We start from the raw sequence: 17,150 nt of genomic DNA on the forward strand, positions 1-17,150 counted from the left end.
CCTTGACAGAAAAAGTTTGCCAACCCTTATGACTACTTCTGGATCCCTGATTCCTTTTATTCTCAGGAATTAAGGTTGTTTCCCATTTGTCTTGGGTTCACTTGGGGAGGTAGCAGAATTCAGTCCTAGCTGGAGTGTCTTTATCTGCTAATTCCCACCATCATGGTCAGTTCTTGAAAAAACTTAGTCACCCCCAGCAAGATCTCTAGCAAGATCATGAAAAACCAAATTCTTAGCTGAAAGTTCAGGATTGTTAACATAGTCTCATTTAGTTTAGAAAGGAACAAAACCTATTGCTGTTAGTTCTCAAACTGTATAACCCCCAAGAATTGTTGGAATTACAGGACTAAATAGCACTACTCCTATTTAAAGGACACTGGGATCTTTTTGATGAATGGGTGAGACTGAGCGGACAGACAGTATAGTAGTTAAGATTTTTATTCCCTTCCTGATTTCCTATAGACTGTGGCCCTAAGCTTTAAACAAGACATCCTGATAGTCTTAAACTCTCAGGTTTTATAGAGCTCTGACAGCTCATCTCAGAGAAAATAGGCCATTTGTGGACATCATGTGCCACGTAAGTCATAGATGGGGTGTCGAGAGGCACTTCAGGCTGGCTACACAGGCCTATTCCCTGCCTGCCCTATTCCCTGCTAGATGCTCACTTTTTCTTTAATACTTACCAAGAGTTTTCTAGGCCCTCACCTTACCCTGGGAAAGCGAGTGGCTCTTTGCCATTATCTACAGTAGCCAGACCTATCTCCAGAGATATACCCTTTCCCACCCTCTCATTTCCCAGCTGCCCTAAATCAATACCATGGCATGAAGTCCTGTTGTGAGGCCAGACTCATACTTCTGCCTCTTAGTGCCCTTGTGGCCTGGGGTAAATTAGAAACGGTAGCTACATGCAGAGTGGTGCTTTTGGTGATGAACATTCTTCTGGGACAGTTCTTTGGCTTCTCAGCTTTTCTTTGTCACTTAAAATTGAGAGTAAACTAAACTCCTGAGTGTTAGTCTATTCCTTTTTCCCTCACATTATCATGGATTAAGCATATGCCCCCTCAAACAGATTCTAATAATTCTTACATTGTAGAAGCAAGTTTTATATTTGAAGTGCCATTCTATTAGCTTGCCTTCATGAATGTACCTTTAATACAGAAGGTGGGTATTGCTTTGCAATTTTTAAAATGTTTCCAAAGATTCACAAACTCATCCTAGTAAGTTAAAGATTCCTGAACAGCATTATAGCTGTGATGTTGATTCTGCACCTGTTGGAACACACCAGCTGCTGGAATTAAACGAGATCTTTAATTTGGTGGACTGTTAGGACTGCATCCTGGTAATAATGAAGTAATGGTAATGCCAAGTTTAGACTGGATCTAGCTGAAGAAGGCAGCTAGTAGCAGTCACAATGAGGATGTGACTCAGGGCAGGCAGATATTCCAAACGACATGGTCTCTTAGTTTGCTTACACAGTGGCCATCCTATAGTTTGTTTACTGATCCCAAAGTAAATTAAGAAACGAGGTAGGTTACCTAGACTCTTAATAGGTCAAGTTATACAGATAAAGGAAGTGACTTCCATGAATTAAGAACAGAGAGAGCAGCTGACCTCTTGATCTGAGCACTGTTCACCTTAGCCATGGCCAAAGAAGTGCATTTATCTTTTAAAGCTCTTTTTAAAAAAAAAAAAAAAAAAAAAAAAGATTTTATTTATTCATTAGAGACACAGGCAGAGGGAGAAGCAGGCTTTATGCAGGGAGCCTGATGCAGGACTCGATCCCAGGACCCTGGGATCATAGCCTGAGCCGAAGGCAGACGCTCAACTGCTGAGCCACCCAGGCGTCCCTTAAAGCATAACTTCTGCCACTTCTTGTGAGAAGAAACTAATTTGGTTTCAGAAGTCATTTTGGTTTTGGTTGGGAATGGAGGAATGCCAAGGTGAGGGGGGAAGCAGTTCTCAGTCTGGAACTGCCAGCAAAAAGTTGAGTATCAGTCGGTTGGCTATAGAATATAGGCTGGAATGAAATAGTGCTGGATTAGTGATAGAATTTTAGTGATGGTCCAGGAAGAGAGTTCATCAATCCCATGTCAGGCAGTGCAGTTCTTGAATGGTTGAACGAAAACATTTTTTAGTATTCTACTAAAGGACTGTGATAGGGGGTTTTATAGTTGGAGTTCTAATTGATGCTTTTGTTTACTCTTGTTAAAAATCACTCTCTAGGAGTGCCTGGGTGGCTCAATTGGTTAAGTGTCTACCTTAGGCTCAGATCATGATTCTGGGGTCCTGGGATTGAGCCCCTTGTAGGGCACCCTGCTCAGCAAGGAGTCTGCTTCTCACTCACTCTCTGTCAAAGAAATAAAATAGAAAATCTTTTAAAAAAAGAAATCACTCTAAAAGGCAGAATGAGTAAGAGAACTGGATGTGCATATCAAGACAAATGATGTGAGAAGTTTAGAACATATCCTTTGGCCCAGCATTGAACCTTTTGGCCACCTAAGCAGAATGGACTGAATGCTGTCCTTACTTTTGAGTGGTCAGTGGATATGAACATTATTGTTGGCATAAAGGTGTTGGTCAGGGTGCTCTCGTTTGATCGATTTCCATTGTGGGACTTGAGTGATAGTTTAACTCATGGATGACATACATACTTGCTGCCTTGTGGCATCTTACACTGTTGGCTACATCTGGTCTGCATGCCAATACCGAGAGGCATTTTGTGGGAGTAATATAGAATATAGGTGCTTACAACAATGTCTGTCTGTACATTCTGTGGTTCTCATGACCTTCTGACACTGCTTAACTTGAAATTTTCAGAAGTATTTACTAGGCACTTGACCTATATGCCAGTTCCCTCTTCTTTCTCTCTGAGGATCAGTCTAGTCCATAAAAGTGGCTCTCAATTTCAGCACTTACCTCATATATTGTACAAATTAACATTTGTCATTGTGCTGAGTGTGCTCTTTTACAACTTCTCTTACCTACTTCACATGCTTTGCAGATACTTCTGCTCCAGGAGTCTTATAGGATGGGTGGGACTACAGAGCAGCATGGTCAGAAAACTGCGTTCAAGAGGAGTTTCCAGAAGTCTTCGCTGGCTTCCTTTCTTTGTTCCTTTGACCTAATTCCTCCTCCTCCATTTTTCTCCCCTTTCTATCCCCTGCCTATTGACCACATACTTTTTTTTTTTTTTTTTTTTTTAATTTTTATTTACTTATGATAGTCACAGAGAGAGAGAGAGGCAGAGACATAGGCAGAGGGAGAAGCAGCCTCCATGCACCGGGAGCCCGATGTGGGACTCGATCCCGGGTCTCCAGGATCGCGCCCTGGGCCAAAGGCAGGCGCCAAACCGCTGCGCCACCCAGGGATCCCTGACCACATACTTTAAATAAGTCTTCAGATAAAGGAAAGAACACCTGAATGAAAAAAGGAAGATCTGTTCCAAAGCCCCAGGTGAACTTAAAAGAAGTATCAGCTTGAACTAATAACTATTTCTTAATGTAATTTATAGCTGATGAAATACCTCTTACCTTGTCTGACTGAACTCCTGAGAACTGCTAGAGATAGGATAGTTCTACCACTAGGACAGAATGTGCTTTGTCTTATTACATCTGTGCCTGATTCCACATTGTTGTTAACTTTGAAATCTCTCGTGAGGTGAGCTGAGCTAGGCTTTTATTCTGGCCAACAGACTGGGAATGTCCCCATCTATGCCTCCTGCTGTTTAAGTTAGGACTGGTCTCAGACCCCTATGGCCCATTGTGGGCAGGTAGACAAACAAAGATCCATTAGCTGCTCTGGGCCAGTAGAGAGCCCAAGAGCCTGAGTTAGAGATCTGGGACACAGGGGATTGGAATAATTGGCATTGAGGGAGCCTAGGAACCAGGGTTTGCTTGAGTGGTCAGCTGTCTTTCAGGGGCCCTTGGTGAACTTTTTTTTTTTTTTTTTTTTTTAAGATTTTATTTATTCATGAGAGACACACAGAGGCAGACACACAGGCAGAGGGAGAAGCAGGCTCCATGTAGGGAGCCCGATGTGGAACTCAATCTCGGGTCCCCAGGATCACACCCTGGGCTGAAGGCGGCGCTAAACCACGGAGCCACCTGGGTTGCCCACCCTTGGTGAACTCTTAAAGCTCTGTGTAGAAAGTAATGATAAAGTAGGCTTTGTAACTTCAAAGCCCAAATCAGCTTTTTTATATAAGGAATTGTTCTTGTCCTCAAATCTTCTACTTTGACAAGTCTTGATTACCCTTGCCCTTTCTAGGCTGTTTTTCTAAAAATGTGTGCAGAAACCTATTTCATTTCTTTTTTGGAAAAATAAAAAGAATCAGCCTGTTTCCTGGCACCTGTGGCCTTTCTTGCCAGACTTAAACCGTACACTCAGTAGAAGCTGGGCAGCAGTGCTTTGGGGACATTCGAAAAATAGTCACAGCTAGAAAAGAGGTTAGCCACAGGGCTTCTTACATAAAAAGGGGAAATATGTTCAAACTGAGAGACTTGGCAGGCCTTGCCAGCTGGTGAGCTGCGTCCTCACCATATTTCTAAGCCCAGGAGGAGCAGCTGCAACACGGATGCCAAGTCAGTTTGCCTGTTTTCTGGGAATGTGGAAGGGAGGTTGGGATATCTTGCACATGAGGTCTTAGAAACAGGGCTAGTTCTTGGCTTGTAGTAAGGTGGGACTGGTGTGCTATTTGAAGTTGAATTTGGGCCTTCACTCAAGTCACCTGTGGCCTGAGGAATGTGCTGGTTTGACCTGGGAGGATTCGAGTTTCATCTTTGAAGTTACCTTTTTAAGAGGCTGGTTAAATTTTAACGAAGTTGCCAGAGCCCCCCTCTTTACCCTCACATACACAAAGGGTGCATTGTTCCTGTACCCAGTGTGCTCTGAATTAGACACCAAATCAGATGCAGCAACCCATTCTTGCATGAGCCTTAAAGTGTAGTTTTTGAAACATCTAGGCCAGTAGCCAGAGTGGAATTCTTTAAATGGGACAGACGTCGAGAGAATGGTCTCCTCTTGTACCCTTCCAGAAAAAAAGCAAGTCTAGGATTACAGCTTGCAGTGGCCTACTTTAAATAGGCACTACTCTGGAAGATGACTTTATTTATAAATATTTTCCAACATAAAATCCCAAAAATATAACTCAGTGAAAATTACAGTGCATGATGGTGAGTGACCCAGTGGCTGGCTGTTGTGATTTTTTTTCTTGCCCAGCATTTGTATCTAATGTTTGACCTATTGAAGTGGCCTTACACCTTTTACATTAATGATGGGTTTGAGGAGTTAACGCTATTAAACATGATGGAAACCCCTGTGTAAAAAGTAGCCTGCAGACTGAACTGGAGAGGATTTACATAAAAATAATGAAGATACTTCACCTAATTAATTAGCTTTTGGGAGGAAAGAGCACTATTAAAATGCCCTTTCGAATTTTCTGACACCACATACCAAAAAACTCCAGTTTGCTCGTTTTTTTCAAAATAGGATGTACACCAGAGTGTTTGGTCTTTTCTCTCTGTGGAAGGATAGTGGAGGGGAAGATGGAGCCTAGTGGTCTTGTGCCCATTCTCATATGCAGGCAGCCTAGCCCTGCATCAGTTGTGAGGTCCCACAATTTGGGACTTAGGTGCAAAGCTTGGAATGGGAGTTTACACATAGAATGAGCTTAGTTCTTGTGGTTGGAGCAAGGCCTAAGCCCCCCTGTGGGAAAAGTGAGGAAAGTAATCTTTGGCTTCTGTAGATTGAGTCTCAGGAATGTGTCCCATGATAGAGAATAAGCCCCAAGTTCTAAGCTGTGGATAAGAAAAGGAGAGTGTAATGCTCCATTACTGAAACAGCTTATTCCTCAGGGTCAAGTTTTAAAAAAGAAACCCAGTAAAAAGTATCTTTATTCTCATGTTAAAAAAGTTTTTGTATGATGATGCATTAACAATACAAAAATATTTTGAATACTACAATAGTCTTTTCTTTCTCTCAAGACTTCTTGCAACACTAAACTAGAATATATGTTCTTTGGATTCTGAGAAGCCAGTGGCTAAAGTAGGAACTAAAGGCTTTTGTTGAGGGGTACATGGGTACATGGGTATAGGAACAGCCTTTTTTCTTTGGAGTTAGGCTATGTACAGTGAGGAATAGGCAAAAAAAAATTTTTTTAAATAAAAAAAAGTTTGTTTTTTAAGGCTCAGGGTTGAAGCTTGGCTCAGAAATGGGTTAAAGTAGGCTGTGGTGAAAACCCACTGACTACCACTGGAGGTTCTCTGGACTCCTTGCTTTGATGGTGATGGTACCTTCCTGCAGCCCCATCAGGGAAAGGAAGCTGACCTGTTTCATGTTGGAAGGTAGGCACTGGCTGTTGTGAGGTTTGGGCTCCCTCTCACAACTGCCCAAGGGCTGCCTAGACTGATACGGCTAAGCAGGAAATAGAGCTGTGGCAAAGGCTCTGGGACTGGGGAGGGATGCACACCAGGTTTGGGGACATCGTTTCTCTCAGCTGTTAAGTTCAGCCACTAGAGACAGACTTGGGACCTTGGTATCACCTTTTGGGAAGGTTGGGTTTCTCTTGGAAACAATTCTAAGTAATGTGAACTAGAGCCAGGTACCTCTCACTGCCCATTCTTGCCTGATAAGGTAGTGTCAGGTTATTCCTGTTGCCTACGGTGATAGGCCTAGATTTAGCCTGTTCCATTCCCTCCTTGCCTTACAAGCTCTTGAGAACATGGTAAGAGGCTTTCTTCTGGTCTAGTTTATGAATAGTTACTGCATTCTATCAACAGGGCTTCTCCAGCCCCTTTTGAGAGCATGTGGTTGTGACCATGCTCACATGTTGTTTCATAAACTAGCTCATTCTTGGTCCATGAAGTGTCTGGTATGGGGAGGGCATGGCAGTGGTGGGGCTAGGGAGGTGTAGGGTAGGGCAGGCAGCTGGGCTGAGTCCAGCCCCTCTGTGACCTATAGCAGAAAAGCAAGGGAGGCCGGGACATCTGGCCAGCAAGACAGGTGGTAAAAAGAGTCAATGCAGGCTGCTGTAGGCACAAGGGATGCCCTTAATCAGACACAACACAGATCTGAGTCCCACCACTTGGAGCGCTTGGAATTGATGGCTCCAGGTTCAGGCAGAAGTTGTACAGCCTCGGAAGTCTCCCGGGCCTGGTCCCTGAGCAGGAGGTAACGGGGCCCCTGGCCAGTTTCCACGTGCTTTGGGGCTCTGTCGCTTCCTTTCAGAGGATGGGCCCCTGGAGGTAGCCAGGTGTCCCGTGCATGCTAGGTTGCCTGTCTCTGAGATTGCTGTTGTTGCACTTGTGTACTCTGCAGGGCGCTGGGGGGGATCTGGGGGGGTCCAGGGGGCTGGGAGGCTGAGAGCGGCTGAAAGACCTGGTGATGTAGGCGCCGGCTCCGCAGGGCTGGCAAGCAGTTCTGTGGGGAAGTGGGGCAGCAGGAGGTATGAGGGCGAGTCCTGGGGGGCTGGGGACCCGGGGCAGCCTAGAGCACTGTCATCGGAAGGAACGGGGCTGGGGCAGCGGCCTTCTCCGGGTAAGTACCGAATGCATTTCTTTTTCCTCCTAGGAATAGTGAAGAGAGTTATCTGTAAACAGAGGGTGAATTCATAGTCATACACCACAACCAGAAAATGCTGTCCTTGTACAGGCCTAGCTGACCTCTTGTTCCCTTCTCCCCAGGACTTGAGTGGTGGGCCTGTGCCCTCAAACCTAGCCTTGCAATTCTGCTGGGCCGGCCCAGACCTGGATCAGGTGCAGTTCCCCGCACAGCCAGCGGGTGGCACAGGAACCGCTTGCAGGCTAGCCCTGTGGGCCACCTCGTTTTCCAGAGGGGCCATCTCCTAATTTGGGCCTCTGAGCCGGTTTCACGTGTTTGGGGAGGGGCTCCTATTTGCATTAAGGCGAAGGGCTGCAATGCCTGTGGCTTGGCCAAGAGGTGCTTGGGCAGAGTAACATGAATATGCTCTCCCCACGTGTACGTGCACACACTTACATGCTACCCAAATGCCCTTGTCCTTGGAGAGGGAACATGGTGGACACTCTTATGGGCTGGACAGTATTCCTTAGAGTCTGAATTACTGCCTGAAGTTAGTTACTGCCTTCTCCTCACATACACATTTCTCTGTTGTACAGGGAGACGCACCAGTTTAGTGCCATAGAGCCTAAGTATGGCCCTTTCGCTAGGACAGCTCAGGGATACCACCGGTTCCTGTCTACCTCTGCAGTCTCCTGGTCTCAGGTACAAGATAAGATACATGGACACTTGGCATCGAGGTTATTCTCTACCCTAGGGCACCTTGGTTTTAGATTCAAAGGTTCAGGATAATACAGGTAGGGATCCTAACTTGAAGTGAGTGAACTGGTGGATCATCGTGAGTTCTAGGCCTGGTAGCAGGGGCTCAGGCCACTGACTGGGATGCACAAAGACTGGTCGGCTGAGAGTCTGCTAACCTTAGCATCAGACTATCCTTAACAGAGGACCCTAGGCACCAGAACTACCTTATTTTGAGTCTGCTTTTCTTCCTTTCTAGAACATCCTTCCTCCACTTCATTCTTAGGAGGCATGGGCTCCCTGATCTGTGGGTATGCTATGGGGCTGGGAGACCAGAGGAGGGCTACAGGCCCAGCAGAACATGTGCAGAGTCAGGGAAGCAGCTTGAAGCAAAGGGAGGATGGTGGTGGGGACAAACCCACCTGCACGGACCACACCAATCCGTCTGCTGGTTGAGGCCAAAGCGAGCACGGCATTTCTTAGGCGAGCCAGGGTCTGCTCACAGCCATGCCAGAGGGGCAGAGCAGGGCAGAGGGCGAGCAGGCAGGCAGCAGGGCAGAGCAGGGCCCAGAAAGAAGAGGTAATGTCAGTGTCAGCCAGTCACAGATACCCCATAGGCCCCATAGGCAGAGGGCCTCTCTGTGGCACAGCCAGCCCCAGTGGAGCCCCAGGACCCAGAGCCAAGTTCTCAGGAAAGGCGGGTACCTAGCTAGCAGGAGAGGCAGTGGGAAAGAGTGGGGGACGGAGGAAGGGAGGGGATCCCATCATGTTACGTCCTCCATCGGGTTGCCCCACGGAGCTGTGGGGCCCACAGGGATCCAGCCCACTTCATCCAGTTTTTCTTCTTTCGCCAGTGCCCAATCTGCCTGACCCCTAACCCCATCATGCTGTAGCTTAAACCAGGTAGACGGTGGAGTCCACACTTCAACCTCAGAAAAAGGGCTAAGGATTCTGCTCGGCCTCAGTCCCAGCCTCAAGATTTTGGGGGGGGGGGGGGGGCAACGTGGCTGAGATGGTCATGGACGTGGAGTCTGAAGTATCAGACGTGGAGGCAAGAATTCACCTACAGGAAGGAGACCTGAAGCGGTGTGGCTTTCTCGGGTCCTCCATCCGAGCACTCTGCACTGCTGAGCTAAGGGGGCGGGGGTGACTGAGGGATGGTCAGGCAGCAGCCATCAGGCTACATGACTTTGGGCCGAGGTGGCCCCACCTGCAGGGCCCATGTGCCTGTCTTCACGCAGCACAGGGGCAGCTTCCCTGGCAGAGGCTGAGCTCGGGGAGGGCACAGGAGGCAGCACACCAACACAGTGTTACACCAACACAGTGTTACACTGTGGACACTTGCAGCACCATGTGAACGCGACTTAGGAGGGCCAAGCCCCAAGGTCCTGGGGCTGAGGGTTCTACCCTCCCTTGGGGCCAGAGCAACGTGCTCATGACCACTGCTGAGAAGGCCTCACCTGTGGTAGATTCCTGGTGCTTTTCCCGTGACCGCCTTTTCTTTTTCCCCTGCAGGGAACAAAGGGAGGGAGGCTCAGATCTGGGATGTGGCCCCTTGGTTAATTCCAGTGACTGAATGGTTGGGAGACCTGCAGCCTAGCCTGGCTGTTGCTGAGATTCTGAGTACACTGTTCCCTCCTCCTCCCAAGGCCTAGTGTTTCCTGATGGCAGTTTTTGCCAGAGTACCTACCATGGGGCAGTTTGAATGGAGGAGATGTACAAGGCCCCGCACTCCCTTTCCACTTAGGTGGCCAAATATCAGGCGCCAACCCTGAGGGGGGAGCACATCTCAGGTGGAAAAGAGGACGTGGGCCTACCGTGGGGGCAGATTCCCTTGCTTAGCTCTCTCCAGGCTAGCCCTGTGAGGCCTTGGGCCCTTCATGCCACCACCTGGCCACCTCATTTCTGCCTTCAGGATGGTGGTCTGGGGCATGGCATCTTAAAGGTTCCCCTACTCGTCCCTACTGTGTCATTGGCAACTCACATAGTTGTCCCGCGCCGACCAGCCTGGGTACAGCTGCATGTGCAACTGCCTCTCTTTTCGGGCCAGCTCGTAATACTTGGCCTGCTCTTCCCGAGATAGGGCGTGCCACTGCAGTGGGGAAGAAGGGATAGATGGGGGGCATTGGGGAGTCAACAAGCACCACTGGGGTGAAGCTGGCCAGGGACCCCCCCACACACACCAGCCCACCTGCCCCTGGCCTCACCCTACGGCCCAGGATCTGGTTGATAGCAGCACTCTCCTTGAGTGTGCACTCTGCAATGACCTTGGCTCTCATCTCCTTCATATACAGCATGAAGGCGTTGAGGGGCTTCTTGATGGTTGGCTTCTTGGCCTCCTTCTCCACCTTGGATTCTGCCTGTGTCTTCCTGCGGGGCACAAATCCAGGTCACTCAGTAGCCCTCCAGTGTGCACCTAATGCTACTACCTTCTAGTGTGTTTGCAGTGGGTGTGTAAATGTGTGGAAACTAGGGTTTTATAAATGGTATCTTCTTAAGCTGGCTGGCTCAGCTGGAGGAGGGTACAGCTTTTGATGATGTTGGGGTTGTGAGTTCGAGCCCCACACTGGGTGAAGAGATTGCTTAAATAAGGAAAAAAATAGAATAAAACACCGGTCAGTCAGTGGCAAGAATCACAAGATGGCTTGACCGGAGGCTGCCCCTGGTAGTCCCTTGAGTTTCTAGGCAGCAGGGGTAGAGCCTGAGGGGAGGAATGCGGATCTGGCTGAGGGGATCCTGAGGTCTCCTCACTGGTTCCCCTCCCTCTTCCACATTGTGTGCCCTTTCACTCACAGGCTGCGATCATATGGCTGCAGCTCCTGCTTCCCCGAGGGAGGTACGATGGCCGGGTGGGGGATGGCTGCGGGGTGACCAGGTACACCAGAGCCCAGCATCAGGGATGGATGGGTGAACCTGAAGGCAGAAGGAGAGTTAACATTGAGCCAGGAAGGTACAGGCCAAAGCCCTGGACACGTGGAGGCTCCAGCACAGTACACGAAGACAGGTGAGGACAGCCCACCCCCAGTGGTTTGCACACAGGTACACAGATACACACAAATACCTGCACCCAACATACTACACAGACACACTGCAAAAATCTACATCCATGTCCCTCAGGTGCTACTAACTCAAATAGCTTTTGTTTTTGTCTTTAAAGATTTTGTTTATTCATGAGAGACACAGAGAGAGAGGCAGAGGGAGAAACAGGCTCCATGCACAGAGTACGACGCGGGACTCGATCCCAGGACCCCAGGACCACACCCTGGGTCGAAGGCAGGCATTAAAAGGCTGAGCCACCCAGGGATATAACAGCTTTTGAATCTGTCCCCTTACCTTATGCTTTTATCAGCTCAGCCTCCTGAGCCTGTGCCTCTGCCCTGGGAGCTTCCTTCCTCTCCTGCTTGAGCCCTTCAGGCCTCTCTCCACACAACACCCAGAGGGACATTTTAAAAACTCCTGAGTGCTCTTGGCCACTCCTGCTGAAATTCCCCCAGAGCCCACAGAATAAAACCCAGGCTCCTCCATGGGACTTGCCCCACCCTGCAGGAACATCCCTGCTGATTCCATCTTTTCCCCTGTGCTCCATCACTTGACCCCCCTAGCCGTTTCCAACTAGTGCTGCTCCCCTTTACTCTGGACATGTTTCTCTTTTCGGGAAGTTCTCCCTGGCCGAGATCTGATTAGGGCTTTCCCATCACCCCAGATAGCCCATTGGCCTGTTAGTGTTTTGTCCATACCTCCCACCCTGGGCTGTGAACTCCAGTTGGGCTGGAAATGTCTGCTGAGGTCCTTCTTCCATCCCTGGCTTGGGTCTGTCCCCTCTGAGGGCGTGAGTGAAGGGAAGGGACACAAACGTAATACACACACCTGTCACTTCGCTTTTCTGTTCTGTGGAAACCACCATGCCCTTGCTCCTTTCTCTGAGCAGGCAGTCCCCAAGGGTCCAAGGTTGGAGACGCATGTAAAGGGATGATGCCTCAGCTTGGGCAGAGCTCACGGAATGCCCAGGCAAGCGAGTATGCCTGACTCGCCCTTCGGCAGGGATGCACAACAGAGGCGAGTGCACACACACCTGCATGTGCACAGGCAGGAGCACAAGCATGCGTGTGCATGCGCTGTCCCTGGCTGCTCTAGGGTACTTGGCTGCACGGTATGGCCTGGGCCTCTCGTTCTCCCACTGGCTTCATTCTCAGGCACAGAGCAGCAAGGGGCTGCAGAATGACAGACGGACGGATGGACAAACAACTAGCACAGGGCAAGCACTGGCCTGGGCAAGGCCTCGTGTGGGCACTGAAGCCTGGGCAACAGGAAGCAGGAGCCTGGCTGCAGGGTATGGGACTCACCTGGGGTAGGGGGCGCCAGGGGCTGCAGTGGGGGCAGGGAAGTGCTGTCTATATCCGCAGGAAGGGGACAAGGGGTAGAGAGGAGGACTGGGCCTGTGGTTGGGAGAGACAGCCGTTAGCAGTCTGGCTACTGGCCAGATGTGGGGAAGGACTTCCCCACCTTGCTTGGGCCTGACCCATAGTGTGCAGGGTATCAGCCTCTGCTAGGACGCCTTCAGTGTCTGTACTCGGCCTCCGCCACCAGAGGGCAACCTGTGCTGCTCCTATTTCCCTCTGCAGCCTTCTGGCACTTCAGGAGCAGAAATAGCAGCATTCTCCTAGGACTCAGCTTAGGAAGCCCCAGCCCATCCCGCTCACTCCAGCCTGAAATTCCTGAAATTTCCTGGTCAATACAGGCTGGACACTTCTCTTAGGGCTTCTGCATACACTGTCAGGAAGACTGGGTGGTTCTGCTCCTTTTCATTCTTCGTCTTCCTTCAGGCCTTGCTTGGCTACACCACCTTTTCTCATGGAAGCCCTTGAAATCCCAAGCAGGACGAGGCACCCCTCTGAATCTGTACAGTACCCAGTGCTAACGCTGTCCTGTGCCTGTCAGGCCTCTGGCCTGGGGAGCACACCAGGTGGATCAGGTCCCGAGAGGGCGGTGGCCTGAGGACTGGCCAGCGTCAGCAGTGCCATGCCACTCTGCTGTCCAGAACCCTGCCTACCCAACTTCAAACCTGAGGGCATTAAGAGGTACAGCCCTGACTGGTATTGGGAATGGTGCACTGCCCAGGGAGAATCTGGAAATGGAGGCATGAGTTGAACGTGGCTAAAGAGCACGTAGAAGAGGGCAGGCCTCTGGGCTTCCCTGCTGGGGGGTGACTGCCCCAGCTCAGAGGCCACACACCTGTCCAGATCACACTGTGGCTGATGGGCCAAGGGCCGACTAGCCCGCTGCGACCTAGCTCCAGCTGAAGATGGGCCCTCCGGCCTACAGTTGGGCCTACTGACCTCACGTTCAGGCTGGCTCTTGCTGGCCCAGCCTTCACAGACTTGCAGCAGGCAGCGGGCCAGGGGCCTGAGCTCAAGCAGGCATGGAGGGGGCACAGAACTCTGCTCCTCGGGGAGCGCAGCCAAGGGACTAGTCAGCAGTAGGCACTGCGAGGAGCAGGAAGTGTTCCCCTGCCTACCATGTGGCTGGGAGGCAAATAGCCATTCACACATACTGTCCCCTCCCTGCTCAGGCAGGTCTAGCTCTTCCTTACACGCTCATGACCCTGGGCAGCTCGGTGTCCCCCACCCCCAAGCCATCCAGATCTCTCACACTGGGGCAGAGTTCAGGTGCCGTGGGGCTAAGGCCAGGAGCCAAGGGGAGCGTGATGGGCTGGCTACCTGGGGAACGGACCGAGCTGCTGGGCGGCCCGTGGGACTGACACGGCTGGCGGCAGAATGCTGAGCAGAGTAGGCTGGAGTGCAAAGTGCCACGGCAGGTATGGGTCTCATGAGCGCAAGGTGCCCTCTTCCCAAGGGGCCCACACTCACCAGCTCACGGTGTGGGGGAGTTGTCCCATACTGCCTGAGGTCAGAGAGTAGAAGCCGGAGAGGTCAGGGGTCTGCAGAGGCCTGTGAACGCCTACAGGAGAGGGGGCTGTGTGAGGGATCCAGCCTGACCTGGAAGCCACTGCGGCTGGTTACTGCATCCTAGCGCCTCCTGTGGGGCCTCTTCGACCCCACCTCCATCAGCTAGAGGACCAGACATACTGGTTTGTTCAGGACCGTGCCAGCGTAAGAACAGTGCCCCACTTCCAGGCTAGGAAACCGAGGGCAGAGAGGCTGGGTAGGACAGCCTTAAGGATATCTGCTGGCCAAGGGCAGAGGTGGAGTCATTCAAGATGGGGAAGGCCGGCCCCACCATGCCCGGGTCCACCACCAGTCTTCAGCTGGGGTCTCTCAGCTGGGGGTTCTGGCCTGGCCTGGGCAGCCGGGGTTCCACCCACCCCCTCTGCCTCCCCATGGTTGAGTCAGCAGGTTTCCCACAGCCGATAATGGCTGATTTCAGAATGACTTTCCCTGAGGCTGAGGTGAATCAGCCATCACAACCACCACTTTCCATTTTCTCACTGGGGGGAGGGAAAGGATACAAGTTTTATTGTCCTCAGCTTTACACAGATGCCTGCTCCCACATACTGGCCCTGGGAGGCCATTCAGGAGTAGGGTCCGGCCTCGACCTGAAGCCTTCCAATCTGACCTGGCACCACCTGCCCTCAGGCTCCCCATCCACCCTTCTGGCATTGTCTTTGGGGTTGGATTTTCCGCAGCCCCAGGTTCTCCAGCTGTGAAAAGGGCCTAGCCCCCTGGACTCAGGACCCCTCTGGGGCTGTCAGGTCCCTCCCCTTCCCCCGATCCATACCTTGCTTCTGGCTGATGTCGGCTGGTGCAGATGTAGGGTGTGGGCTGCTGAAATGTTCATAGAGAGGAGAGAGTTGTGGGACACTGTGGGCTGGCTGACTGGCCTTGTTGTGCTGAAAAATGAGGGGTGGGGTGTGAATGTGGGGAGACCCGAAGGAGGAAGGCCCGGGGCTAGGGGCATACATGAAGACAGAGCCTCTTTTAGCTGTGTGGGTAGCCCAAATGTCAAAGCGAAGTGGGGGTGGTTAAAAACCACAGGCCTCTGGGAGGGGGCACTACTCGACCATCCTATGTGCAGTCAGCGGCCCTGCCCACAGCCTCCCAGACTTGGCTCAAGCAGCCCTACCGCCTCGAGAGCCTCTTGGTTTCTGTACACTCAATTCCAGGAGGCACCTCTCCCTCCCCTGTCCAGGAAATTCTTTCTGCCTCTGGATCTGAGACACTCCTGCCCCCTCCTCCCGGATTTCTCTGTGGCCTCTGTGGAGGCCCTGTGGCTTGTCGGGGGGGGGGGGGGGGGGGGGGGGGGGCTGGTCAAGGCTTCCAGCCGTGGACAGCAGGTAATGGTCAGAAGACCAGGCTTACTCCAGGACAGCCTAGAGTTTTCTTTCCTCCTCCAGCCCCCAGACTCAGGGTCCTGCATCTGACCCACTATTTCACCTCAGACTTTACAGGATTTGTGGGGACAGGGAAAGTTCCCATCAGCCCTTTAACTCAGAGCAGGTGGGCTAGATGGGGCCAGGGTTTCTCTAGGGCCAACCCACCCAGTGCCCCCACTTCCTGTTTCCTCAGCAACACAGGACTCTTACTTTTCACACTGGTCACATGGATCTGTCATGAGATGACTCATGCTGGGAAGGGGGCTCCCCATATGACCCGGCCACAGGGAGGTGCTGCTTGGGGCCAAGGCACAGCTCTGCACATCCCCAGCGCACACCTGCACAGGCCAGGATCCTGGGAACACCATCTACCACTGAGGCTCAGCTTCCACTTGGGAAGTTCACCTGTGGGGATTCTGATGCTAGAGCACAGATAAGTGACTTTTGACTCATGCACAGAAGAAATAGGACATCTTTGGAGGACAGCAATGAGAGGTGGTGACTTGGGTTCCATCCCACCCTGTGGGTGAAATTTCCCACTGGGTGAATTGAGCCAGACTCCCTAACATCTCTGGGCTTCAGTTTCATCTCTTGTGTAATAGGTGAGGTTCATGATTCCTTCATCACCAGGCCTGGGGAAGCTCAGGGTAGCTCATGGTGAGGCCTGGCACAGGTCCCTTGGGATTGGCTGTTTGGGGTCCAGGGTGAGCCGAGAGGGAAGGCCAGGTAGGAGCTGCTACTTAGCCACAGTGTGAGGCTCACAGCAGCAGCCCTTGCTGCCCTCTGCCCCACACTCCTGCCTCCAGAGGGGCTTGAGGCTGGGCTATTAGCTGCAGCACCTTCCCCGGGGGTGTGGGGCAGGTGCTGACACTGCCACCTGTCCAGTCCCCTGCCCATTCATCTGCCCACTGGGAAGAATCTCACAGACCAGGACTCATGAGCCTTCCCTCAGGCAGACGAGGTTCATGTCCCAGTGGCAGTGGCTCCTTTGTGGCTAGCATGGATTTGTGAGCACCTCTAACCGGAGCCCTCCCTTGGCCTCCTGGGGCAGCCCAGAGGGTGCTCTTCTGTGAACCCGACGAGGAGTTGGCTGGCCCGTTCAGGTCCTGATTCTGACGTGTGTGGCCTCTAAGAACTACTACAGGATCTGAGCATCTGTTTCCTTGTCAAATGGAGAGGACAATGGGGTTGTTGTAAGGGTACAGCCACACAGCACCCAAGAGCTCAAGGACTCAGGTGTTGAGTTGGGAAGAAGGGACATGCAGAAAGGCCCTCCCGTGCACCGAGGCAATGCTATCCGAGTCCCCGCCTGGCAATGGACTTGCCGCAGAGGATTTGCCTAGACGGGGAAGACCCATGTCCGGCAGCCCACTGGCAACATCAGCCCAGAAGGCTGGTGACCAGGCCATGGTGTCTCCAGGCCTTGGGTGCTGCTGACTTTCCCGCTGCTGTTCTGAGGCCAGGCTTTGTGAGCAAGCTGGGGGCCCATGCTGCACTCTGGCTTTCTCTACCCCCAGACTGACCCCAGACACCTCTGGGACAGAATCAG

At 51.6% G+C, this 17,150-nt stretch overlaps 1 protein-coding gene across 11 annotated transcripts in view; it reads right to left on the reverse strand.

Annotated features, from left to right (window-relative positions):
• Nucleotides 1–5,052: 5,052 nt before the first annotated feature.
• Nucleotides 5,053–17,150, reverse strand: part of TCF7 (transcription factor 7) — a 33,111-nt gene continuing 21,013 nt past the window's right edge. For 2 of the 11 annotated variants that reach the window (XM_072728595.1, XM_072728599.1), the window contains 8 exons: nt 15,007–15,118; nt 14,139–14,229; nt 12,615–12,707; nt 11,065–11,184; nt 10,479–10,641; nt 10,256–10,363; nt 9,732–9,780; nt 5,053–7,585 (listed from right to left, as the gene is read on the reverse strand). In XM_072728595.1, coding sequence (XP_072584696.1) covers nt 7,563–7,585; nt 9,732–9,780; nt 10,256–10,363; nt 10,479–10,641; nt 11,065–11,184; nt 12,615–12,707; nt 14,139–14,229; nt 15,007–15,118 — 759 coding nt within the window. In that variant the 3' untranslated portion in view covers nt 5,053–7,562. Of the gene's footprint in view, nt 7,586–8,693; nt 8,767–9,731; nt 9,781–10,255; nt 10,364–10,478; nt 10,642–11,064; nt 11,185–12,614; nt 12,708–14,138; nt 14,230–15,006; nt 15,119–17,150 lie in introns of all 11 variants that reach the window. The other 9 variants (XM_072728597.1, XM_072728601.1, XM_072728596.1 and 6 more) reach the window with 7 other exon arrangements.

The sequence above is a fragment of the Vulpes vulpes genome, chromosome 12 (genome assembly GCF_048418805.1).
Source record: "Vulpes vulpes isolate BD-2025 chromosome 12, VulVul3, whole genome shotgun sequence".
NCBI classification, from domain to species: Eukaryota; Metazoa; Chordata; class Mammalia; order Carnivora; family Canidae; genus Vulpes; species Vulpes vulpes.